Source organism: Alligator sinensis, unplaced genomic scaffold, assembly GCF_000455745.1.
Source record: "Alligator sinensis unplaced genomic scaffold, ASM45574v1 scaffold233_2, whole genome shotgun sequence".
NCBI lineage: Eukaryota > Metazoa > Chordata > Crocodylia > Alligatoridae > Alligator > Alligator sinensis.
Genome location: NW_005841941.1, coordinates 3,418,266 through 3,444,690, shown reverse-complemented (window position 1 = coordinate 3,444,690; position 26,425 = coordinate 3,418,266). Strand labels below are relative to the sequence as shown.

General features: G+C 40.7%; 1 protein-coding gene across 1 annotated transcript in view; it reads left to right on the top strand.

Moving 5' to 3' along the window:
* The window catches only part of VWC2L (von Willebrand factor C domain containing protein 2 like), an 87,892-nt gene that overhangs the window by 24,977 nt on the left and 36,490 nt on the right, over positions 1 to 26,425 (top strand). The window contains exon 2 of the mRNA XM_006019964.2: positions 2,228 to 2,357. Within this exon, the coding sequence (XP_006020026.2) occupies positions 2,228 to 2,357 (130 nt within the window). The remainder of the gene's footprint in view (positions 1 to 2,227; positions 2,358 to 26,425) is intronic.

Sequence of the window (26,425 nt, the reverse complement as noted above, 5' to 3'; positions counted from 1 at the left end):
AAAGAGTGGAACCAATTAAGAGTGCGCCCAAGAATATCCACCAGATTATGCAAATGCTTTATCCAGATTTCATGGTCAACTGTATCAAAAGGTGCTGGAAGCTCTAGTAGGATCATCAGGGCACAATTTTTTTTATTAATCACTAAGAAAAGATTATTCAGGGTGAAAACCAGGCTAACAGGGATCCAGGGATCTGACCACATCCAGATGCACCTAGAGCTGATTGGCAAACACCCATTTAATGACCTTCCCCGAAAAGAGGAAGTTGAAGCAGAGTGATAGCCAGCTAGGGATTTAGCATCAAGACATGGTTTCTTGAGTAGGAGGTGGACAATTATAGACTGAAGAATGGCTGGCACTGTGCATTCCCAAAAGGAAGCATTGGTAACCGGAGCCAGCAATGATCCCAGCTTCCCTTGAATGGCTGTTACCTTGAATAAGCCCCGTTCGTAGCTGCTCACCCACATTCTCTATGTCAATGGGCAACAACAACTGAAATCATTTGTGTAAACCAGACAAGACAGTCTCTCCCCAACCCCAAACTCTTTACTCTGCAGCAAAATGATTTTCCAATTAATTTGCTTTCAAATTTTTTATGTGGCTTTTTGTTTTTCTCCCCTTAGTTCCTCTCTGTCTCTCTCAGTCGATCTGCCTCTCTTTCATCCAGGGGTGCATGCACATACACATTGTGCTAAGACCTTAAACAATGCCTTTTATATTTGTCATACATTTCTTCAACTCCCTGTTAAAAGAAAACTTAAGTGAGATGAAGAGAACTCTTTCTACCAACTTAAAGTGCCACTGTTTAGATTGACACACCCCAAAATATAACCTTTTTATCTTGGAATGTAACTATAGGCCTAAACTGACTGATTGGTTTAAATTAAGTTATTCCTATGCTTAAAATTGGTCCCCATTGTGCTAGGCACTGTCCAGAGACAACAAAAATAGGATTTGTGCTTTGCATGAACAACAATGGCAACTTTCCTTAATAGCAAAAAATGTTTCAGATTTTCAGAAACAAAACTGCAACCATGGGAGACTGGTGCCACCTTAGGGGGGGGCATGTGCCCCCCCCAACCAGTCTCGCTGCCTGATGGGAGGTCCCCCACGGCAGATCTTGCTGCTTGGAGGGAGTTCCCCTGCAGCTGATCACTGCAGCCGCTTCCAGGAGTGGCTGTGGCCACTTCTGGGAGCAGCTGCAGCCATCTGCCTGTACTTGCAGGGGGGGCATTGGCGCTTCCACCTGCCTCCCCTGCCCATCACCTAAGCAGAAAGTGCGGCTGATCAGGGGGTGCACCAGTGCTCTCAGGGGGTGCACATGCACCCCCGTGCACCTCCCTATGTGCTGCCACTGGCTGCAACATTGCTAAGTTTTCAGCTTTGGTGATGGCTGACTCAGCACCAACATGCTCAGGGCATTTGATTTATTTGTGATCATGAGTTTGCACATGATGTGCATGTGCATTTGATCCTGTCCCTCTGTCCTCTACACACTTATCCCTTCACTGAGAAAAGCCACAATTCTGAGGTTTACGAGTGTCCTGCTCTTATAAATCTTATATATCAGCCTTGCTCACAAGATGACAGATCAGCAGAACAGAGGGACACAGTATGTGATATTTATTCCTGTGTCTGCCTGGTGTTTCTTGTTTTAGATATATCTCAGGGTCCTCTTATAAAGGGAGGTAAGTGTGGCAATAGGCAATGAGCAAGTGAGCTCCTTATAAACTATCATTCTTATGGCTCTATGTGGGCATGTCCACCCAGTGAACTTACGGCATTCCAGAGCTGCATCCTCAAGTACACTAGACTGCTCCAGGAAAGAGGCTTCCTAAACCTGAAGGAAGGTAGCCACATCCACAGCATGCTTCAGCCATGCTGTTTAGCACTGCTGAGTGGCAGTGTTGATTAACGGTCCCTGAGTGCCTTGCTGACACCATTACACTGGTTCCCACTCTGTGCTTGAGGATACCACTCTGCAGCACAGAACATTTACTATGCAGACATAGCCCCTAATACTCTGCATCTTTCAGACTTTATTGGGGTGAGTTTGGGTTTTTGGTTTTTAGGGGGGTTTTGTCCTCCAGGTTGATTTGTATTGCACACGATAAATTCATACGGTGAAGACATGTTAAGCATTGATGTTTTATCTTATGGCAACATGTAAATGTTACAAACTTTTGAGCTACAGGAGGAAATGGGCTAATTTTAGATTTGTTCCTAGCCCTCTCCATGCGAATGGTGTCGCTGTGAGCCCAGCAATGAAGTTCACTGTGTTGTAGCAGACTGCGCAGTTCCTGAATGTGTCAACCCAGTCTATGAACCAGAACAGTGTTGTCCTGTCTGCAAAAATGGTAAGAATGTGTTGCATTGGCTTTAAAAAAGAGATAAAAGCGAATTACTATAAAAATGTTGTAACCTGTACAGAGCCTTTACTGGTACCCAAACAGACCAACATTTAACCTGTTGCTTCTCACTGTGTGTGAGCTTTAGTTGTCAACTTTTGTGGCAGTAAAAGGCATGATCCTGCACACGAGTCATCTCATCGAAATCAAGGGTCTATACACCTACAGAAGGGTTTGAGGACTGGGCTCCAAAATTAACAATGATCAGTTACATTGAGAATTTCAGCTCTCCAGGGGCTAAATCCTTTTTTTCATAATTACTGTCAGTTGGTATCAATTGGACTAATTTGTATGAGCCCTCAAATTGAGACAGCAATGATTAACATTTGTCCAAGGTCAGCAGGTCAATCATGGTCTCACTGAAGTCGATAGCAAAACTCCCATTGGTTCTGGAGAAAGCATGGCCATGCCCACGATGCTTTAATTTATTATTTGCCAAAAGTAAGTGTTTATAGTGAGCATTATTTTCCAGTTGAAACTGTTCGGCAAAATCAGGCTGAATTTGTTGTAGTTTTGAGGAAACTACATTTTTCAGTAAATCAGCTATTCTCAGAAAAAGGTCTCCTAGTTCTACATGTGTTTTTGCCGCAACAAAACCTTATCAGAACAAGAATCTCCTAACTCAGACAAGACATCAGGATAAATTCAGATGAGGTAGAGTACAGCTTTTCCCAGACAGTTCAACATCTGAGAATATGCTGTAAAATAGGCTCACCCACTTGTTCCCACTTCACAGACTGAAAAAAATGTGGTCACCATTAGAGAATAGCTAGGCTTACACATGAGGTCTCCTGACATAGAGGGCCTGACAGCATCTTTGGGAGCATGCCAAAAAGCAACCATGTAACCAGAGAGAAATTTTAGCATGCAGTATATGTGGAGCAGGGGCAAGTGGCCAGGTTTCCTGGCAATGGTCTTGGATTCATTATAAAAGAAGTATAGATGTAACTGAAGTTCTGTGTGTCTAAACTCAGACTCATTCAGACTCCAGTGTATTTCCTTTCATCAATGTGTAACTTACATAGATTGCTAAAGCTGACTACATTTTTTTCATTGAAATTTTTGGTTGAAGATGGAAATGTTTATAGAAACTGTTCGGTTTTACCAACAATTTCCAGCTTAAGGGGAAAAGAAGAGGAAATTAGAAATCCAAATATTTTCTGTCAACATTTCAGCCTTTTTTTTTTTTACAAAAAATTATTTTTGGAATCCAGACCTCTATAGCAAAATCCTATTTTTTGACCAAGCATGTTTTGTGAAAACTAAAAAGGTGCTTTGCTTGATTGTTTCTGGGTTTTATTGTTGTGGTTTTTGAAAAATAAAAAAATCACAAGGAATTTTCTTTTTATTTCCCACAAAAATATAGTATTTTTGATCCATTGTCCAGACCACCTGTGATTTAGACCCAATGAAGCTGGGTTTCAGTTCTCATAATTCACTTATTAGGTATCCTGAAAGAAGGGTGTAACAGGCAACACAACAGCAAGAAGAAACAATTTGAGTCTTCTACCTTCTCAATTCTCTTCTAAATTCTCAGTAAATTGTTGATGGCATTGGAACATAGACTTGTTTGCATCCACATTTACACCTGCATACCAGAATGTTGTTTACATCATCCTATATCTTTCTCTATATTGGCCCACTGAGTTCCCATAGTATGCACTGTTCAGTGATGAAACCATGTACTCCAGTGAGCTGTGATATATTGTACCTCAGTCTTCAGCTTCAGCCCCTCACATGGTCCTTTTCACTCATTTCACAAGGAGTTGAACTCTGTGTGGTTCACTTCCAGTATAATCAGGTTCCAAAGCCAACTTCACACAGACCCAAGTGGAGATAACCTCAGAATGAAAGCAGGCAGTTTCAGCACCAAATTCCCTCCTCACAACTGGACTTTTCCCTCAGCAAGTTTGATTTCCTTTCTACAAGCTAGTGGCTTTCTACTTTCTACTACACTTTTGGTGGCTTGAGCATGTACTGAATAATCAGCCCTCCAGATCTGTTTTGGAGATAGGCTAGCTCCTCTTCCATGCACAGGCAGAAGTTTCTACTGGGGGGAGGCGGGTGGAGAGTCCTAAATCAACAGGAAATCAGCGTGTGAATTCTACCTTGAAAGGCTGGTAATAGCAAATAAGACACCAAGCTTCCACTGCCAGTAGTAGGGGGGGAGAACAATCAATTATATGAATACCCAGAGGTCATTGTAGAGGCAGCAATGTAGCCTAAAGGAAAGAACAATGCACTGGAAGTCAAAAGAGTTGGGGTAAGTCTACACTGCATTCCCAGCATGCCTTGGGATAGTTGTTCTTGAGCACACCCTGCTCACTTGCTCCTGCTTCATAGTTTCATAGTTGTTAGGGGCTGGAAGGGACCTTACAGATCATCGGGTCCAGCCCTGCTGCACTGGGGCAGGAAAGACTGCTGGGGTCAGATGACCTCAGCAAGATGGGCGTCAAGATGTGTTTTGAAGATCGCCAGGGTGGATGACTGTACCACCTCTTGGGGAGCCTGTTCCAAACCCTCGGCACCTGACTTGTAAAAAAGTTTTTCCTTATGTCTAGCCTGAAGCAATCTTCAATCAGTTTGTACCCATCTTTTCTTGTCCTTCCCTGGGGGGGCCTGGGTGAACAGATTCTCCTCCAAGCCCTGATGTGCATCCCTGATATAGGCTTTTACCAAGTCCCCTTTGAGTCTTCTCTTCTCCAGGCTGAACAGTCTTTCAGCCTCTCCTCTTACGGCCTGGTCCCTAGGCCTCTAATCATGCATGTGGCCCTCCTTTGGACTCTCTTGAGCTTCTCCACATCTTTCTTGAAGTGCGGAGCCCAGAACTAGACACAGTACTCCAGTTGCAGACTCACTAAGGCCAAATAGAGCGGGAGGATGATATTGTTTGCCTTGCTTGAGATGCCTCAGTGGATGCATGCCAGTGTTTGATTAAGTCCACCAGCTACGGCATCACATTGGTGGCTCATGCTCATTTTGTTGTCAATCATGACACCCAGGTCTCCTCCTGTAAGTGTGTTAGGAATTATTTCTCCCCAGATGGAGCACTTTACATTTCTCTGTATTAAATGACATCAGGTTGAGGTGATGCTTGCACATAAAAAAACTGAAAATGCAGAAGGTTGCTCCAGGAGGCATCCCTTAAGGCTTCTCCCAAACACACTGGAAATGGAGTTCTCAAGAGTGGCCCTGGGGGAGACAGTGGTGTCACCAGCCTGGCTTCAGTGTCCCATTTCTAGGTTTGATGCATGGACAAATGGGAGCATACACTATCTCCCTGCATGTTCCCATCTCTTTAAAGAGTATCTGTTCCTAAACACACTGATAATGTAGTGTAAACATACCCTTAGTGCTTTCACTGGCTCTATCACTGGCTTACTGATTGGCCCTGGGCAAGTTACTTCAGTTCTCTTTGCCTCAGTTTTCCATCTGGAAAATTGGCCTAATTATGCTGGTCTGCTTTGTAAAGGACTTTGGTATCTGTGGGTCAAAATGATTGTATAAGAGCAAAGTATTGTAGTTCCTGCTGCTGTAAACTATGCTAAGTTTAAAATAAAGAGCTTGGGTGTGTTGAGGACAGTGTTTTTTGGGGAAGAAATGCGAGGAACCAAGACTTGCCATGATTCTTAGAGCCTTCCATCAGGAGTCATTAAACTCAGACACATCCCCCATGCTCTTGCTGTAGCCCAGATTAGCTAGTTAATATTCTGGGCCTATGCTGCTAATCTTTACCTGTGCTGTCAATCATGTCCTTGATAGGCATTATGAGATCCCTGTTTTTAAAAAAATGAAATGCTCCAAACAATCAAGAGTACCAGAATTGTAGACTTACCTATAGACTGAAGTAATATTCACAGTCTACCTATGTTGTCAGTTACTTCTTTGTTGTTATAGGGACCATAGGATTATAGGAAAGTAGAGGTAGGAGAGACCCCATGAGTTCATCTAATCCAGCCCCCTGCTCAAGGCAGGGTCATCCCTGACTAAACCATCCTGCCATGTATCTGTCTAACCTGCTCTTGAAAATTCCCAGAGATGGAGTTTCCACAGCTTCTCTGGGCAGCCTGTTCCAATGCTCTGCCACCCTCCTAGTGCTTTACCATTCTTCTTCATCAACATTGTTCTTTGCACAGTGAATCTCTTTATCTCCAAAAGCTTAACAGCAAAAGAATGGAAAGATATTGAATGTGTCACCTCAGCCTTCTAAGTCCTCCGGCACATGCTAAAAACAAGATTTGCATCACTGTAAGGGAATATCCTGTTAGCCGTGTTCAAGCCAAACTTTTTTTCTGAGACCTCCACAAGTTTCACAAGTGCACTTAAGAATGATGCTGCCTGACAGTCCCACTTAAGATAATGATGGGAGTGGAAGAGGGAAGGGAGAGACACTGACCAACTACTTTTCTTTTGTTTTGTGATGGGGAAAAAAAGGTTTCAGTGGAAGGATTTATTGTGATCAAAGGATTCCAAGATATAAGATTTATAAGATGGAAGAAACTGAAGATCTTTGGATACATTTACAAAAATACCCCCAAAGCAATGTACAATGAAATTCTCATTGGACATGTTATTTATTTGTTATGAATTTATTGGGGAAGCTGGTCAATTTGGTTTAAAATAGAGGCCTACATCACCTGCTGTTCTTTTTCTAAGCAATGTTGCTTATCTGTTTGCATAACTGTTGCTGCTGTTAACTAGAGAATGCTTTCCTTTTGATACATTCAGATTGATTTTCATGCCTTTCTTAATTATCTCTTGCCAAGGGCAGAATTGCTACACAGAAGTAAGGTTACTGTAATTCAGATATCTGTTACATCTAACATACCTGGCCTTAAAGGTTCATAAGAAGACGGTATCAATTCCTTTTTATTTTTGCAGTCATTTAAGAGCCACCTGAATGAGTGCATTTTGGAGATTTACTTCTAATTGTCAAAAAAAAATATCTTGTGCTTTCCAAAATGCAGCACAGTGCCAGTAAAGCTTTCTGTACTAGGCAACTTAGTTGAGATATACATACAGTAGGAAGAGTTCACTGTGAGGCTCAAATTTGGAAGAACTGCTCCATCCTTTGTGTCCCATCACTCAGTTTGTCAGAATAAATTTTAAGGGTGATGCCTCCAGGTACTGTACAGCATTTCTGTTTTGAGATGAAAGGTCACTGGATTTTCAGTTCCCTAGTAGTGACAAAATATCAAATTATGCCCCCAAGTTGTTATTTCCAGCCATTGTGACTTTTCCAGACAAAAGTATATCAGTAATGGTTAACTCTCTCCTGTACTTGATCTAAAACATGCCTATGATTGTTATATTCAAGCTAATGATTGCCATGGTGTGTGACCTCCCCCCTGCTACATGGACTTTCAGATTCCTGGCAGCACGTTCCTCCTAAGATGCGCCCTGTGCTCTTCTGTATGCTGTGTTTACTTGAGTGCAGGCACCTGGGGTGGCAGCCAGCAGAGGGAAGAAATGGGGCAAAGGGGGCAAAGGGTGCTTGCCTGCCCCACTGCTTGCCCCCTGACACTGCTTTCCTCTTCACAGTGGTGGAAGGGAACAAATGTAAGATGACCCTCCAATAATTAGATTGCATACATGGAAAATAATTACAGATTTATACATTTTCCATACATAAAATCTAATTACTGGGCGGTTATCTTAACTTCAAACTCGTCTTGGATTTGAATAAAAGTGGTAGGTCATCCTTTACATCTGTCCATCTCCACCTGAGTGTTTTGTCACATCTACTTGTTCTCTTCAGTCTCTGACATCCAGTATGAGATTGCTTATATTTATCACCACTAGTTGTGAAGATATTCATGGGTCAGCCTCTCATCTAATGCCTCACACCAGGGGTCAATTGAGCTATACTTGTGGATGCTAGCTGAGTGTCCTGCTCACTGTCTCTCTATCAGCTCAAATGTGTCTATTAATATACTTAAACTGTATTTCTCCCCTCATTTGTCTCAACACATAGCATAACTCTGGTTGTTACTGTCCCCAAAGGCCTTTTTCATTGATGGCAAGCTCTGCTCTGATTTTTGAGCGAGGGAGAGAATCTCAGAGCCATAGCTCATTACCAGTGGGATGTACGTAATTGGGAGATTGCTGTGTATGATGCTTTTAATCCTCTTGAATATACTCTAGCAGGCTTGGGGTTTTATTTCAGTTTATTATCGTGCAATTCTTTTAGTCGGATTTAAGCTTCTGTTCAAATTAAGCAAGGTCCCCTCTTTCTTTCACTGTCTCCTCTCTCTTTGGCTGGCTCTGAACCACTACCACCTGTAGATCATGAAAACAAAAAGCAAATGAGAGAAGCTTTTCATAACCTGCACAAGATTATTTGATTAGGACCGTAGCTTGAGGGCATATGCTTAGCCTTTAGGATCTGGCTCTTTAGAAAAGGTGAACAGCTCTGCTATAGGGCAGAGACCTCAGGGTAGACAAAACAGTCTGTTCCTCTGTGCTGCTTTGAGTTAGCTACAATGCCATATTATCAATGGCTCTAAATTGGCTTTGCTTCACACAGTTGGGTGTCAGGTTTGTGTCTTGCTTGCCCATCCATGCTCTTCTAAAGGAAGAACAAGATGTTGTTTAAATTAAAAGAATCGAGGAGAAACTGAGTGAAAACAAGGAAAAGAGAAGATTAGTAGGTGTACTCAATCTTTCAAGCTTTTAGTCTCACAAATTTTAGGCACTATGTTAGGTAAAACGCATCATTAGAAGTTCTATGGCATCACGGTATGTTAGAAATCAATTAAAAATCCAGCAAGTGCATCAATAGAATTGTTAATAATTTTTCCCTCTAAAGCACTTTAAAGTTTTTTTAGAGCTCTTCAAAGCCTTCTCACACATTTGCGCACACGTTAATGCAATTGCTAAAATTTTAGACTGTGCTTTGGCACATTAATCTCATGAAAGGCTCTCAGAATGAGCTTTATAAGTCTGTGATGGGGTGGGGGGGCGATCATTGACATGGATTTTATTTTTGTTTTTACAACCCCCAAGAAGGTAATTAGTTACACAACAGGACAGATAAAATTTAACACATCTGCAGTGAAATACTTTCTGGCAACTGTACTTACATGCTGCTCAGACTGCTGGAGTCATTCATGATGAAATACTGGACAGCAGAAAGATGTTTCATAGATAATCTGTCATTGAGTCTGTAATTAAAGTTTGAAATTATCATAGTTGATACAGATTTCAAAATACAAGATGTGATCCTGCCCTCCATACACAAGTAAAATTCCCATTAACTTCAATCAGATTTTGCCTGGCAAGGATCAGGCAGAGTTATTATGTACATTTATTTTAATAAGCTATAAATATTAATAATTTCACACAAATATTCTCATCTTCGAGGGCATGGGCACAAATTAAAGTAAATAGCAATTTATTTCCTTGCATAAGAATCCACATTTTACCCAAGCTTCTTTCTTAATTTACTCAAGAATGTAAACCCACTGTTCATTATTTTGCTGTTTGAGTTCATTTAAAATAACTGCAGCCTAATTTGTTTCTCTGTGATACAGTGCATTTTACAGAGAAAAATCCCCAGGGACCCAATCCAAAGCCTGTTGAAATCTGTGGGAGCTTTTCCATTTTTTCCACTGCTTTCCATTAACAGCAGTTAACCTTGGATCTGGCAGTGAACACATTTTCACACATTAAAAATGACAGAGCAGAGATTTTTCCCTTCCTGTGATTCTTTTTTCCTGGTAAACATTGTGTAATAATGTTTTCAAATGATTAGTGAGATGTCTTGTCTTTCAAAAAGGGAGCTTTTCAAAGGCACCAAGAACAATGAGAAGTTTAACTTGTTACTGGATGTCTTACTGCTCTGTGTGTGTTGAAAGCTTCACCCAATATCATTAGCACTTGTAAATAGGAAGGAAAATAGTACTCAGTACAGCAGATGCAGATGCGGTCAAGCTGTTACACATGGCATGGCCAGGCAAGGTTGGGACATTGGTTAAGGGAGGGCCCAAGTAGAAAACAAAATATCAATTAATCCATTGCCTTAGTGTTAAGTTATCTATGTTTTACTGCACAAACCAAAGTAGATTTACACCTTATAGCCTAAGTACATCAGAGGGGCATAACATTAACTTTCATAAGCAACAGGAGGTAAGCTTGCTGCTTATACAAGCTTATTCTCTGCATCTCTGATTTAGTTCCAAGATGCAGGTCTACCACGCCTTCTGCCTGACTTTAGGCTTACACAGCTACCTACCTTTCTTTCATTGGACAAGTGACGTAGCATGCTATTTACCAGCAGAATTTGGATCACAAAATCATCAATCATTATTTAATGAGAGACTGCTTCTGACATGGTTAGCCACTGAAAAGCAATATAAGTTTGGAAAACTTACAAAAGCTTTCAGAAAAATAGAGGTGGGGAGGGAAATGCTTTATCTGGCATTTCATCAGATGCAGGATAAGGAAGATACAAAAAAATGGGGAATGGAGTGAACACACAAGAAGACTTCACATTCATGTACTTTTCTGAAAAGAGTGATTTGGACACCTTTGGAAATTCCTTTAGAAGGAAAAAAAGTAAATTTTCATTATTTCAGGAAGTTATTAAATGGTTGCATTTTAAGGTTTAAGGTTAAAACCATTCAGACAAAATGTATGCAATGTAGTGATTAATTATGCAACCATGTAGCATTTGTGACTGGTCAACTATAATGCAAGATGGAGACTATCACACATGCTAGATTTTGCTTACACTGCCTATTTGCAAGGACCAGAGGCTGCAGCTGATAGAGTACCTGTTCCTGTCCACAGGATGTTCCTGTCAATGTGCGTGAAGTAATCTTGTCAACCACGTAGCTTTTCATAAATGCTGTAATTCATCCAATTCAAATGAAGCTCTGAGGGAAACTTTGAGAGACCTACTTTTATCTTCTGCCAGTGCCACTCCAACAATAAATGTCTGGCTCTTGCTTCAAAGCCTAAGTCTTAGTATTGTTGTGCTTAAATAAAGAAGCTACCCCAACTCCAGAGTGCCAAGCCATTGTTTCAAAGAAGAGGAGAAACAACCTAAGCAAATGGCAATAATGGATTCCAATGGGCAAAGTATTGCAGTTGGCATCAGAATCAATGGTTTGGAAAGGTTCAATGCACAAGAAAAATGTTGAAAACTAAAAAATATATATTTTAACCGCCCGTCAGCTAATGTTCTTTTATTTGTGGGCAAAAATGTAGACTAGACTATTGCACTGTGTTAACTCAGTTAAAAAAAATACTCAATTTTCAACTGAGAGAGAAGAATCTATTTAAAAGAAGGTAAGCAAACCAAGAAAGAAGACAAAATAATTAGGTTGGGTAGACCCTAATCTAACTAAATGCTCAAGTGCACACTGTAGTTTGACTTTAAGCAAGTCACTGAAGCTGATTTTCAATGGGATTTGTGCTCCAGTGACAAGAGCCAGATTTTTAAAGGTAATTTGGCACCTAACTCATCAGTGGGAACTAGACAGCTAAATACTTTTAAAACCTGGCCCTGACTTCCTTTTGAAAAAACTCAGCCAGTTGGATTCCTCACATGCTTAAGTGCCTCGCTGGATCACAACTATAGACTATGCTCCATGGATACAACTCTGGGAAAGGGCAGATGATGTTCTTTAAAAATGTTGAAAGGTGACTAGACAATGAGACATAAAAAAGTGAAATGCCCATGTTTATGAGGAGAATGAAGAATTTGCCATTTTACAAAGCTGAGATGAAGTGGAGATTAAAATAAAGAGATTCTCCCCTAGGTCAGTGGAAGAAGAAAAGCTTGTGTTTAGAGAACAAAAAAAGCAGTTAATGTGATTAACTCTATTGCACAGTTGAGTGCTCACACAAAGCCATGAGCACTGGACTATGTAGCAAAAAAATGACAGACACTGCTAGGGACACAGGCAGCCAGGAAAGAGCCCATTGAGGAAAGGCTGCAGGAGAGAGATCAACAAAAAACCTTCAGATCTGGACTTGAATTATGACTCAATCTGCTTATGCGTCCTCATCAGTGCAGTGCCTGAGCGCTTTCCAAATATGAGTGAATTTATCCACAGGAGAGTCCTGAGAAACAGGGAAGTGCTAAAATGCTCATTTTATAGGTGCCGTACAATACACTTGAATTACTTATGCAAGGTCAGATGGGAAGTCTGGCAAAAAGTCAGGGACTGAATGCAAGTTATCCTAAGTCTTGGTACTGGTGTGGTGCCTTAACCACAAAATCATGGTCCCACCCTATGACGCTCCCCATTTCAGCTATTTAGAACGGCAGTAACGTATACTAGGGCTTGGCACATTCTGAAACACATGTGGTTTTGCATGCAGCCTACAGTTTCTGGGAAGGGGGAAGAAGCAAAATAGTATTGAGAGGCTCTGTATCTTCCCTTGCTGCAGATACCCAGCCCTTCTTCAGCAAGGTAAGGGCATGAACAACTGAGCGGCAGGGAGGGCTGCGCAGGGTTATGCTGCAGAAGGGGTAGGCAACTCAGCAGAGCTGTGTGCTGCCCAATCCTCCACACTACCCCAGACTTGAGTCAGACCTTCCTAGGCTGGATTCAACTTATTTGCAGGCCTGATCTGGCCCAGGGGGCCACAGGTTGCCAGCTCTTGGGCTACAGTCACACTCCATCTTGCTGGCTGTCTTTCTAACCCCATCAATCTTGCAGTCTCTGCTGTCTGGTGCCTGTGTTTCTGAGTATTACAGAAAACAAGCCATATATAGTAGGCTGTTTTGTGCTGTGGTAAGAAATACGGTGAGATGATACCCGGGGTAAACTTTGCTGAAACTTGTGTGTGCAAAACATTGGAACGGCTTTTGAATTCCATCATCTCAGTGGGGTGACCTTTAGAGTTGGGGTTTTTAGGACAAACTACCACAACCTCAGGCTGGGGCACAGGCACAAATGGAACAGGAGCAGTCCAGAAGGTGCTAAAATTAACAGCAGGTGTGTCATTATTATTCCCTGGCCAGTTGAATCCTCACTGTAATTTAGAAGAGTATAAATGCTGTTTTTATCCCATTAGGTTGCTGTAAACCATATGGCTGTATGACAGAACTAGGGGAAATTCTCAGCTGGGGTAAATCAGTAAAGCTCCAGTGAAGCTGGTGCATTTATACTGATTTACACCAGCTGCAGATCTGTCCTGTTGCATGTGATGTCTGTGGGTGACTCAGAGACCAACTGTGAAAAGGGGCTGTAGTATTTTGAATGGTCAGGCTTTCTAAGGGGATTAGAGGAAGGTTTACTTTTGCTCCTCCAGATGGTTAGGATTATTAGGCATATCTGTATGAGAAGAGTGGCAGAAGCTGACTTCATGTATTTCTAATTTAATGAATGTTTAATGCCTCTTTTATTGGTGCCTACATATATGTAGAGTAGAAGATGTGTAAAAGGGGATGACTTATGTCAAATAATTGCTGTTTGAGCTGCTCCCTTTTACATGAAATGGGGACTTTACAGAGCCAAGTGAATATAATAAAATTATGAATTAAAGATTAGCGCTAAGTGAGCTTGGGAAATCTTAGAATGAAAAGGCACTTAGAAGTTTCCTTTCTGTGTCTCCATCTTCTCTGTCTTTCTTGTAGTCACTCATTTCTGAGCTGGACTTTGGTCTTATCCTCATTAATACACCCATACTCCACTGAGAATGACAGCATTGCAGTAATATCATTTTCAACTTTAGCCTATGTTTAGCATCACCCTTGGTTCTTAAATTTGCAAGCCCCTTCTCCCCTTCCCCCACTTTGTTGGGAAAATTTTAAAATACTTTCATTCTTACTCTCCAAAGTAAGTTTCCCAGGTGGAACAGTAGTAAACTTCCAAGTTTTGTGGAATGGGTTGGCTAAAAAGGAGCTGTGATTTCTTACAACAATTTTCTGGGTTGAAATAAAATAATGTGGAATACGTTGTGTGTTGCTACTGTTATGCATATGTTCTGGTTTTCTGAATGGATTGATTTTGAGTTGCAAAAAATATATATGTAATGGAAAGGAAATTGAAGCCCATTCAAATACAATACTGCTAGGAATTCTGCACTACTGTTGCACAAGTGTTGCACATTCTGTTGCCAATGAATCATCAGCATTAGCTTCTCTCTAGCACACGGGTGCTCAGCCTTGGCCCATCGAGCTGTGTCATCTGGCCCATGGGATTCTCTACAGGTGTGGAAATGTGGTGGAGGAGCCATAGAAACATTAATTGTTACTCCCCTACTGTCAAATGTATGGATGGGGGGGTGGGGCAGGTCCTGTGGGTCAGATAACATGGCCCTGCCCCAGAACACAGGAACCATGTAAGTAACCCTGGCCGAGAACCATGGCTGGATTAAGGTGCATGGGGCCAAGCCACTGCACAGCCACATTTGGCACACGGGGTCAGACCAGCATGGGGCCAGATCCAGAACCTCAGGTGTTATCCATATCATTGGTCCAGTGAGGATCCAGTAAGGATGTAGTGTATGTTGATGAAGGGCACAGTTAGCATGTAGGTCTGGAGCAAGGTCTGGTGCCTTATCGGAATAGGAGTTAGGTAGTCTGCTGCTGGAGAGATGCTGTTTGAAGTTGCAGGTTTGTCCCCTGTGATGAAGTTATCCAGGAATCTAACTGAATTTTTAAACAACTTGGAAAAAAAATTGAAATTACATTTGCATTTTAGAAAGTAAAAAGATAGCCATAACATTCAAAACACACACACACATACAAACATGCCAACCCAAAAAATTCAACACAAAAGCAAAAACAGAATAACAAAGTACCGAGAAATGTAAACTACCTAATAGCTATCATTGCATTACACATTTCATCCATTGCTTATTCAAAGGCACATATGCATTCAGCAAACAAATAATTTATTTTTACTCTTATATCTCATCTTGTCACCCCAAGTAAATGTGGAAGAACAGTCGAATCAACCTCTACAAATCATGTCACTCTGTTTGCATCATATATAAACACAACATGAATGATGTTAAATTTCTACTGCTTGGAGGGCATTTAGAATTAGTCCATTAAAGTAAACTCTGAGAAACATGTACTCCAGTGGCATACACATTTTAAAATGTATCAGGAGGAACACAATGGAGGATTGGGAGAAAATATATATTGACTAGATGCTCAGCTTATTTACATTAGCATAGCTCTGGTTTATATTACCCGAGGCTCAAGTTCATGACTGCAGTCAAAACAATGGATAGATTTGTCCCTGGACAGGACCAGCTAAAATTGTTTTATGGTCCATTAGTAATTTTGTTTTCGTAAAGAAATTTTGATTTATTTTCATAAAGGGAAGAAGATCTGTTAATCTATTTACATAGAGCAGATAGGTACCTAGAAGAAGTTCCTTATGTGTTAATCAGTTAAGGGATGTTGATCAGTGTAAAATCAGATATTTTTCCTACTGCAGGTTGGCATTCTTTTTAATTAAATATTTTTCATCACATATAATAACTAGTACACAATGAAACTGTTTAAAGAAAAGGTCAGTTTTGATTAATTTCACACTTGCCTTTTTAAATATCTTGAAACTGTGAAAAATATCCCATTTCAGCATCTGCAAAATGAAAGACTTTTCCATGGTCCGGGTCAAAATGAATATACAATCAGAAATGTTCATCAATTTACAGTAAAAAAAAAAAAAAATGAAGTAGGTGAAATTTAAATAAGATTTTTTTTAATTAGCAAATTTTACCAACAAGTGAAAGGTTTTTCATTGACCTGATCATTAGAAATTACCTTCAGACTTTTGGTTCATAAATGTTTTTGAAATTTTGATTTTTCTTCCCATTCAGAAGGAATCCATTTTTGGCCCCCTCAAAAATTCTCACAGAATGGATAAACCATTTCTCACCCAGCTCTTATATTTGTCTAGATAAGTTTGAACCTTATAGCTCAGTTAGACTCAGAGCTGAGGTTAAAATATCTCTTTTATTAATCAGCCTACCTAAACGATGTTAGGCACTTAGGCACTTACACTGATGGATGTTAGGCACTTAGGGTAGAAACATATGTCACCTTACATTGCATTTGCATTGCCATAACAATTTTTAAGGCAGCACCAATGCTAATCAGATAGATGCCCCTACCCTTTGTCACTCCACATCCCTGAGCAAGGGAAATACATAGCCCATTTTTCTGCATTGGGCAGGGGCCTGAAGGGGGACAAGGGGCAACATTTGTGTTGTGAAATACAGCAGATAAGCTGTGGCGGGACATGTCCTGCCACAGCTGATCCACTTCAGTATGGTGACATCTGTTTCTACCCTTAGGCACTTATCCCCTATAAAGAAGTACTCAGTACCTTTCATGTTCAAGCTCTCACATATGAAAAAATTTCTCATTATCTGGGGAGGTAACTACTATTAATTACACCGTCCCAGTTAATTAAAGTGCATCAAAAAGTCAGCACATGTATATAGCAGAAACCCTGTTCAGTATCACCTCTGAATTGCTGAATCCTAGTAGCTGGGTGAATAGATTTATGTGTTTCTATGTTCTGTCTTGTGATCCAGAATATAACAGTGAACCTCTCCCCTGCATCCCCATATACACTCTCTCTCTTTTTCTCAGCCCATAAAAAGCCTCAGACTAAGCACCCTCTTGACTGATTCCTAATTCCTAATTCTGTATCTAAGCCCAGCAAAGGCAATATATTGCTTTCAACACTCAATGTTTCCATGCAAGAGAAGCACGATATATATTTCAGATCAACATTTTTGATTGTACATATTCTAAAAAGAACCTGGCAAGTACTGGCTGACTTACAGTTTTTCAGAAGGCCCAATCTTGCAATCCCCTGCTCACACAAATAGACTTTCCTCATGTGAGCAGCCCCTTTGAAATCAAGGACACTCCTCACAAAAGCAAGAATTACTCACATGAGCTTGGACTGGAGGATCTGATGCGTCATTATTAATACCTCGTAAGCAAAGAATGGAATTCATGCTGACAGTCTGGTCAAAATGCCTCTTTCAGTACAGCGTAGTAATTGCAAATATACTTGCTCGGTTACAGATCAGGGCACCAGATGCCAAATATTAATGAAAGAATTTAGTTTTCTTTTATTTGACACACTGCAGTTAATTTGCATAGGGCTCTTCTGCCCTGATAATGCTGAGATGGAGGTCTCAAGAGATAATTTTTGGTTACCTTTCCAGCTGTGTCACACAAACAAGAAAAGCAGTAAATGTTGAACAGTAATTATTAATGACTTGGAAAAACTATGATTAAAAAATGGAACCCTGTCCATTATACTGATAATTAGATTTATTCTGTACCTTATGCACAGAAGCCATGCTTTTCCACTGCAATTTTTCCTTCTAGAGGTTTGATATAGCAGGTCAGATTCTGAGCTACTGTAAAGAGACATAGCTCTATTCATTCAAAGGGACTAAACTAGTTTATGTCACCCAAGGATCTGGCTCCATACCTGGCTGCCAGCAGTAGTTTTGCAATTAAATATTACAGGCTAAAACTTCTAGGGCCAGTACCTCGGGTGACATAAATCAACCTAGCTTTATTGAAGTCAGTGGCACTCTGCCAGTTCATACTAGCTGGCCCCTAATATTTAAGTTTCTTGGCATTTAGGATAGTTGGGACCAAAGTGATGCCTCTTCAGGCTAGTGGAACAGCGTGTTGATTAATATACCTAAAGACTGCAAGACTGAATCTCAGCATGACACCCAAAGGATTTGCCCTTTGTGCTGTACAGAAGCCAAATCTTCTGCAGGGGAAAAAATAAGCTGTTTTTTTCCTGCAGGAGCTCTATGACATGTCTAGTCCCAGTACCACTAGCAAACAGCAGAGGAAGGGGAAACAGGACTGCATGATAAAAATAAGAAAGGATAAGACAGGTGGGAAAATGGGTATACCTACTATTTCATGACCTACAAAGCACAGTACCCGATGTTGTAGGCCAAAATTGTATTTTAATGTCAAAAGCTCTTACTTTTGCACAGCATTCAGAAGGGGGAATAAAAATGGGCCTGGAAAGGCAAATTTATGTACAGCTAACTTGGCTTTATTTCATTTAGACAGTGAAACTGCTATTTAGGAGGGTCCCGAATGTTCTTCACAGCACCTGAATTTATATTGTACCTTGATTTATTTTAGAGATGCACAAAGAGTGTTCTGAATGTTTGCAAATAAGTGCCTGCAACTTTGACTCTGGTCCCGTTTTAAATATAAGTTAGTTAAAGTACCCTGAACCACTTAAGAAACAAATCCAGTTTCTTGGGGCAAAGGCTACCTGTTCTGTGTAGGTGTGCACAGCCTCTTGCACAGCAGGGCTCCAGGCCTTGATGGGAACTTTTACAGGTTGTAACAGTACAAATAATTGTCTTCTAAATCACAAGGGTTGTCAGTCAGAACTTCAAGGAGGGAGCACATATGGAAGGCCAAGTTCCTGCTTGGAAAGCCCAGGAATTTGCTACCTGTGCTAAGTGATAGGCTTCTTTGGCTCTTACCTCTATAAAAATGTGGATACATGACACATTTACTTTACTCTGTACTAAAAGTAGGGTTGACACATGGTGTGCTTTACACTAATCTAAGTCACTTCACTCCAAAATTTCCCCCTCTGAATATAAAGAGCAGCTAGGCATCTGTAAAGTTACACTGCCCTACCAATCAGGTGCCACCGCCCTTATCGATTTTATCCAGGTTTGAGTTGTGTTCCCACTTTCACCTAGAGGCCAGGATTTGTAGGAGTGGCTATTGAGGGTAGCAAGCCTGGCAGAATTGACCCTGTGTTCTCTCAGTAAAATTTGAGATAAATTACTCCATAGTAATTGAGTTGTATGTCCATACCTTCAGACTCCTTATACAGAAAGAAGCAGCAATGATGGTATCCAGTGGAAGGTACATTCACATTATTTTCTTAGTATAGGGCATGCTTCCACAGTCTTGGACTCTCAAACCATCCTCCCTTTGCAAGGGCTAGGTGTAAAGAGGAGGGTCCCGTAAGGTTTCTCTGCTGCAACATGGGGTCACAGCATGGAAAAGGCTGAGAACCATGGTACTGTATGTCAGAGAAAGGGCATTTTTAAAACAAGCAGTGACTGCTTGTATTAAGTGAATCCCTGAAGTTTCTTGTGCCAGATGCTGCTGCCATACTTAGTACAGCACTTCTTTCTCTCCTCTGCTATATATAGTATCATTTTTTTTTAATGCATGTAAGCACTGGTATTTGTACTTTGCATTACCAGGTCAGTTGTTCTGAGGCCTGGTTTGCTTTTGTTGTTTTCATTTGAATCTACATAAGCTGGAGGAAGTGCTGTCTGCCCCTTCAATTCTGCCTGGGTTCATGCAGATCAAACAAAAACGCCTCTCCTAAATTCAGGTTAAACAAATTGTCAGTGTTATTCAGTAGCCAAAGATGAGATTGGAAGTGATTGCTGGCTTATTAGAAGCACCAACAGTAACCATGCTTGGCAGATTCAAGTGGGATGCTAGGTGACTTCTAGATACGCAACATCAGGCCGAGGCAGAGACTGTTCACCCAGCAAACAGTCAGTCTTCTCTCCCCTTCAAATCTGCATAGTTATTTAAAACAATAGTACTTAAGGGCATCTCCTCTTTCAAATGAAGCCTACTAAAGTGTATGGGATCGCTGGTATACAGCAACCTAATCCTTGCTTATACTAAGGTCCTCTTTATATCATTCTGGCTTTCCGGAGAGTCATTTAAAGTAAACGCACATTTTCAAGAGCAGCTCATCAGATTTGTATGCCAGTGTTTAAGTGTATTTTTACATGCCTAACAATGGGACAGGTAGTCAGGTGCTGTGAATCTGTATGGTTCCACTGATATACCTACGTACACCAGCTAAGGACCTGGCTTTATTTATTTTGTTTCCCCTGGAAGATAGTTGAATATATAGATATACATTTTTTTGCAATAAAATACTCATTGCACAGGTTGTTTTAACTTCCACTTTATTTTTCATAGCCAGTGATGTGGGGAAATACTGCAGACAACACCTGGGAAAACATTGAAAAGTTAGCACTTCCCAATATTGGTCTATTGATGTATTTCTTTAATGATGAATTACAGCCTATGAGGTCAAGGGTCACAGAAGGCCAACAAGAAGGTTGTTAGGTATGGAATTTTTTATTTAATTCTAAAATAACTAAAGAAAAATAAGATTTCTGGAATAACTTATTGGGGACCAAAGCTTCATTTGGCCATGTTTGTGAGTATTTGTAGTAGTAGGAAGTGCTCTGCAGGTGACCCTCTTCTATTATCTCACTCCCTCATTCTCTCCATACTCTAAATGTTATTTTTCTGGTCTGTCAGCCTCTCAGCACATGCACACAAATTATATGGGCCTATTAACTCTAATATGACTAAATGTTTACTCTTAATTTACTGGTAAGGGGGGAGAGGTATGATAAATGTAGGATGCAAAGCAACAGTGAATCAGGCTTCTTCTCTAAAGATTTCTTGCCACAGGTACTTGGTAATCTTGAAAGACAACTTTAGGCATAATGCTCCTTTGCCATATTGATGACTTGTCCAACATGCTGTATTTTAAACGTGTGGATTTCACCCAGTAGTCCCTGGTCTCCATACCTTCCCCAGATTAAATCTAGTAGATCAATTGAGTATGTACATTGAACATTCAGTATGAAGGAGTTTGGGGACAGGAAAAACACATGCAAGATCAACAGAAATGACTTTGCAATGAATATTTTAACTTTTAAACATGGTAAAGTTTGTCCTTATTGTGGACCATGTTTTATGTATTGACGCTTTTAACAGGATGTGAATTTCTCCGTTCTGCTGAGAAGGTATCTTTGTGCTATTTATTTGAGTGAGTTTCTAGTTAAAAGATCAGCACTTTTATGTGGAGGGATAGATTTTATCAACTATATGGTCTGTGCTCATCAGCATTGGCATCTGCCTCATGTCATGGAAAAATAAGAGTGTAGAGGCCTGGGTAAATGAACGTGTGGTAATCTACACCAGTGTTCAATGCCAATGTAAATTTACCCTTGGAACAGGAATAAACGGACATGCAGCTCTTCTGGGATAATTCACACAGTAGGCATTATTATTCAGCCTTGCTGCTAGAGAGTAGAGAAACCTGTTTGCCTTTAGCAAATGGCTAGCCTGGAATGGACATGGACATAAGAAATTTTAATCAGTGTAACTTATACCAGTTTCACCCCTCTTTCAGCAGCCTTTCTGCATGCATTCATCACATGGGAAACATGATCGTAGACCACTGCACTGCCATCCACCTGAAATCCAGCAGCAAAACTCAGGAACACTAGCCAGTTTCTTGCTAAAATATCCAAGGGGTTTAGTTATACAGTAATAGTGTAAAGGAGGCAGAATGTAATGCTGTGGTCTGCACTTTGGCACAGTGTTGTGGAGAATGCCTCAAGGAGGTTGATTTCCTCAAAGGCAACAAATACCAACGTTTAACGTATTTAGAATGCACCTTTCTTTTCAGGGCAAATCATAGGTAACTGGCGTAGAGCTGAGAGCAAAGATATGCAATGATCTCAACAGTCCTCTTGTCATATGCTGATGCCCACTGATATCTGTTCTATGTACGCTGAGTAAGGAAGATACTCTTTGCTGTGCAGAGAAATGGGCACCAACACGTAGCACAATGAGAGGTGTAGCCTATTCATTAAGTTGCTGAAAAGCTAAATGATATAACATTAAGCACTCTACATCTAGGCCAGGTACAGACATTACACTTTTACTAGTATACGTGATCAGAAACTGGTCTATACTCATAACAGAACAGAAATTTGGCACACATGAACTGGTTTTAAAATGGTGGGACCCAGTCTAAGATTCACCCCCCCTCCCCAGTTAACCAGTGAGTGTGTGTTCGGTTTGCTACCAATCTAAACTAAGCCTTTTACAGAACACCACATAACTTAGATTGATTCTGCCTCAGGCTTTTTAAATTTCTGTACTTAGCCATAATGAAGGATCTTCATCTTATGGAGCAGGGAGGAATCACAGCAAGAATTCAGACTGATTGAGGATCAGGCAGAGTGGGCATCTATGCGTGATATCAATGTGATGCAATAAACTCTGGTGCAGTTTGCGCTGGAGCTTATTGCTCCTAAGCACAATGTTTACACATGCATCTGGGACAACAGCACACTGAGCTGGGGTGGAGCAGCCCCAGCTGGCAAGAGGCTTAAGAGGTCAGCTTGCCAGCCCAGAGATGCTGTCCCCCAGCTCAGTGTGCTGCGGAAGGGCTGGCAGGGGCACAAGGGTGCTACAGTGCAAGGCTATCTGGCAAGCAGCCCCCACACTGTAGCACCATGATGCCCCAGCCAGCCCTGTCACTATCTACATATACGTTTCATCACATGTAACTACTCTGCTGTAGGATAATACTTGTATCAGGAACTACTATCCTACAGTGAAGTTAATTACTTTAATGTGAGCTAATAGCACCTCAGGTGTAAAAGGTGACACTTTACCATAGAGCTAATTAGTCAGCTCTTCAGTAAAGCATCTTGTGCAGCTGCATCAGGTATATTGTTGAGTCAGGTATTCATCTTTCTCACATGTTTACAATTGCTCCTCACAAAGATACAGTATTTAACAGGAGCATACACCAGAGCCAGCAATGAGGTTTGGAGCTTGAGAAAAATCCTCCCAGGAGTTGCCACAAAACCCCACAAGTAGGATCACTTGCATAGCTACTTTGCCATGCTTTCAAGAAAAATTCTCCACCAGACTAGATGAAATAACCCCTTGATTAGGAGTTTGAATCATCAGTCTGCTACTTTCTTACATGGGCACAATAAGTCGCACAGGGCATTTCTACATGAGACACTTTACTATGGAGCTGACTAATAAGCTCCACAGTAAAGAGTCACTATCTACACATGTGGTGCTATTAGGCTGGAGTAAGCTAATTAACTCCACTGTAGGATAGTACTGTCCAACACAAGTGCTATTCTATAGCGGTGTTATTTACTTTGCTGCAACACACATGTAGATATCATCCTGGGCTGGTTGGAGCACAAGGATTTTACAGTTCAGGGCTACCTGCCGGCTAGCCCCACACTGTAGCACCCTCATGCCCCAGCCAGCCCCTCTGCAGCATGTTGAGCTGGGCAGGAGCAGCCCCAGGCTGGCAGGCTGATCCCTCAGGGCCACTGCCAGCTGGGGCTGTGCCACCCTGGCTCAATGTGGTGTCATCCCAGACATGTAAATGGTGCACCCAAGAGCAAAAAAATCTGGGGTGAACTACACCAGAGTTTATTGCATCAAATTAAATTCACATGTAGACATGCCCACAGGGCATAAACATTTTTTCTGTCCATGACCTAACAATAAATAAGGAAAATATAAGCAGCTTGCATTAGGAGGCTTCATTTTAAAACTAGCCTGGAATAGTCCAAAAAATCATTAGAATGAATTGCACAACCCAGCAGGGACAAACCACACTCCATACAAGTATTTAGTCTCACTGCCTGATTGCTCACTTGTGATACAGTGGTTAACAATCCTGTTCTGTAACATATGTGGCTGACACTTTGATAACCTGCCATTTATTAAGAAGTTCAATCAGGCTGCCCAGCAGCAAAAGTCAGCTTCCAGCTGGTCAGGCAAGACTGGCCAATAGCAAATAAAGCCCATGGCCTGGCTTTATCACCCAGTGCTGTAGTCAGCTCCTTCTAATTAAGGCAGAACAAAATAGCTTTCAAAGGGTGTGTTCCCGGCAGAGGATAGGCATGAATGCAGAGAGGAATCATCCTTGAAATAAATAGGAATTGAAAAGAAAAAGAAATGTATAGTCAAGGCACCATGGTGTCTGGTGTCACAGCATTAACTGGGTTTATTTAATTGTTATTCTCCCCACTGTTTCAGTAAGCACAATGGGATCCAAAAATAAACCTCCTTGCCACTGTGGCTCACTGCAAGATCTCAACTACACTCTCAAGGGGAGCTTTATTTTTTTTATGATGCTCTGACACTTCCTTAAAAATAAGTGTCTACATGACTTTGTCCTTCTTGCAAAACAGCAACGATCCTTTTTTAGACTGAGATTATTTTTGGTTATAATTATTTCATTCCACTCTTTGTTGCCAATGAGTAAAGAGAATAAATTTCTTTGTTGTTGCTAAAAAAGGAGCCAAACTTCTGATGTTGGCAAATATTCATCTTCCAAGGTCAACCCTGATTTTGTTTGGAGAATGCTTTGCTCTCTTTGCAGTTTTGGCTATTGCAGTATTCCAAGCCATATGTACAATGGCCATCTGGAAATCTGTTCCTAACTTTAGTGAGTGTTGCATCAATTTGCCTTGAGACTGTGTTTACTCACTGGCACTGCTGTTTCTTTTCAGTAGCTGCATAGACTGCTTCTTCCTTGAGTTTACTATAGATTCTGCTAATAATCAAAACAAACTGTGGCACCATATATAGCTCTCCATGGAGAACGCATCTGCTTACTGAGTGCAGAAAGCTTCCCCCGGTGTTCCTCTATAATTTGTATCCTTCTTTATTTCTTTTTAGAGCCATGTACTACTTGAGCTTGGCTTTTGTTACATCAGTGCAAGACTACAAGAGCTTGTTTCTTTTTCCAGATTAGGAAATGCTCAGAGGTATAATCAGGTCCTTCCACAGTATTTAATTAGCCATAATTAAAGGCATCTACACAAAGCACAGGATTTTCAAAGCCTATTCTTGTGTTACATTGCTAATGAATTAAGTAATTAATTGGCATTGAAAAAACACAATAGAAAACATCAATCTTTTAAAGTGAAGCATTTTTTAACCATTTTGAAAAATCATTAACTTTCATCAGGTAATTTGTTGTTCCAGTATGTAAATTCCCACTTCTGTGGAAAATGAGTATCTAAGGGGAAAGAGAAAAAAATACCAAGGTCAAGCTTATTTCATAAGGAGAGCTCAGAACTAGTGTGGTTTTGGAGGTCATCTGAATATTAAAATAATTATATTAATACATAAAACATTATTCCATCTTTGTGTATGTGTGTGTGTGTGTATGGCATATATAATAAACATGCCTGTAGTCTATATTTAAAAATATGTATTATATATGCATTTAATATATTAATTTATATAGATTACATAAAATAACACATTTAAGAGAATATTAAAAGTGATATTAACATACATTTTTTAATATTCCCCACCCCAGCAATTGTACAATGCAGGCTAAAGCCATTCACTAAAACAGGCGGACCCAATCTTTTTGGCAGGTGTGCCACAAATTAGCCCAACACCCTCTTGAAGTGCCATGATCCCCTTCCTCTGCCTGATCTGCTGCTCTGCTTTCTGTTCCTTGCCTTATCTGCAGCTGTGATGCCTGTTCCTTCCCTGATCTGCCACAGAGGATACCCATGCCACTTGTGGTACTCATGCTGCAAATTGGCCAATCCTGGACTAAGGATTCCTTAAATTCTTATAACTTTTACCAGTGCAATTACTATGCATGGGGTTCTGTCCCTCTTCTTCCCACAACGTTGTGTTAACATTTTCTAGCCACTTTACCCCATAGGTTGCATGATTAAATGCATGTCTTAGATTGTGACAGTATACACCAATTATGTACTATGTAGCTAAAATGTGCAGGGTCCTGTATTGTCTTTCAACTCTACCAAGTCATATAATTACTATAATTTTAATATTTTCTTAATAAAGTTTTAAATCCTTTCAGAATATGGTTGGGTTGATAGTGACTTTGCTAGTAGCTAGTATAAGGGTCTTTGACTGTTAAAAGAGCAGGTCAGGTGGCAGTTTACTTCTCATTCCTCCTAAAGGCAGCTATCCCTTGAGCTAATACTTGCTATGTGATACTAACTAGTCTGCTCCTTAAGGGAGTGGAACCAATACAAGTTTTTAGCCACTCCCTATGTGTGAAGTGGTCTATTGAAGCTGCCACTACTGATAAATAGGGTACCCAGTTCAAAAGAACAAAGGCATGTCTTTCCTCCCCTTCGTGATCACTCAGGACAGACAGTCTCTCTGACGTATAATGAATGCCTAGCCACTAACAAAACATCAACAT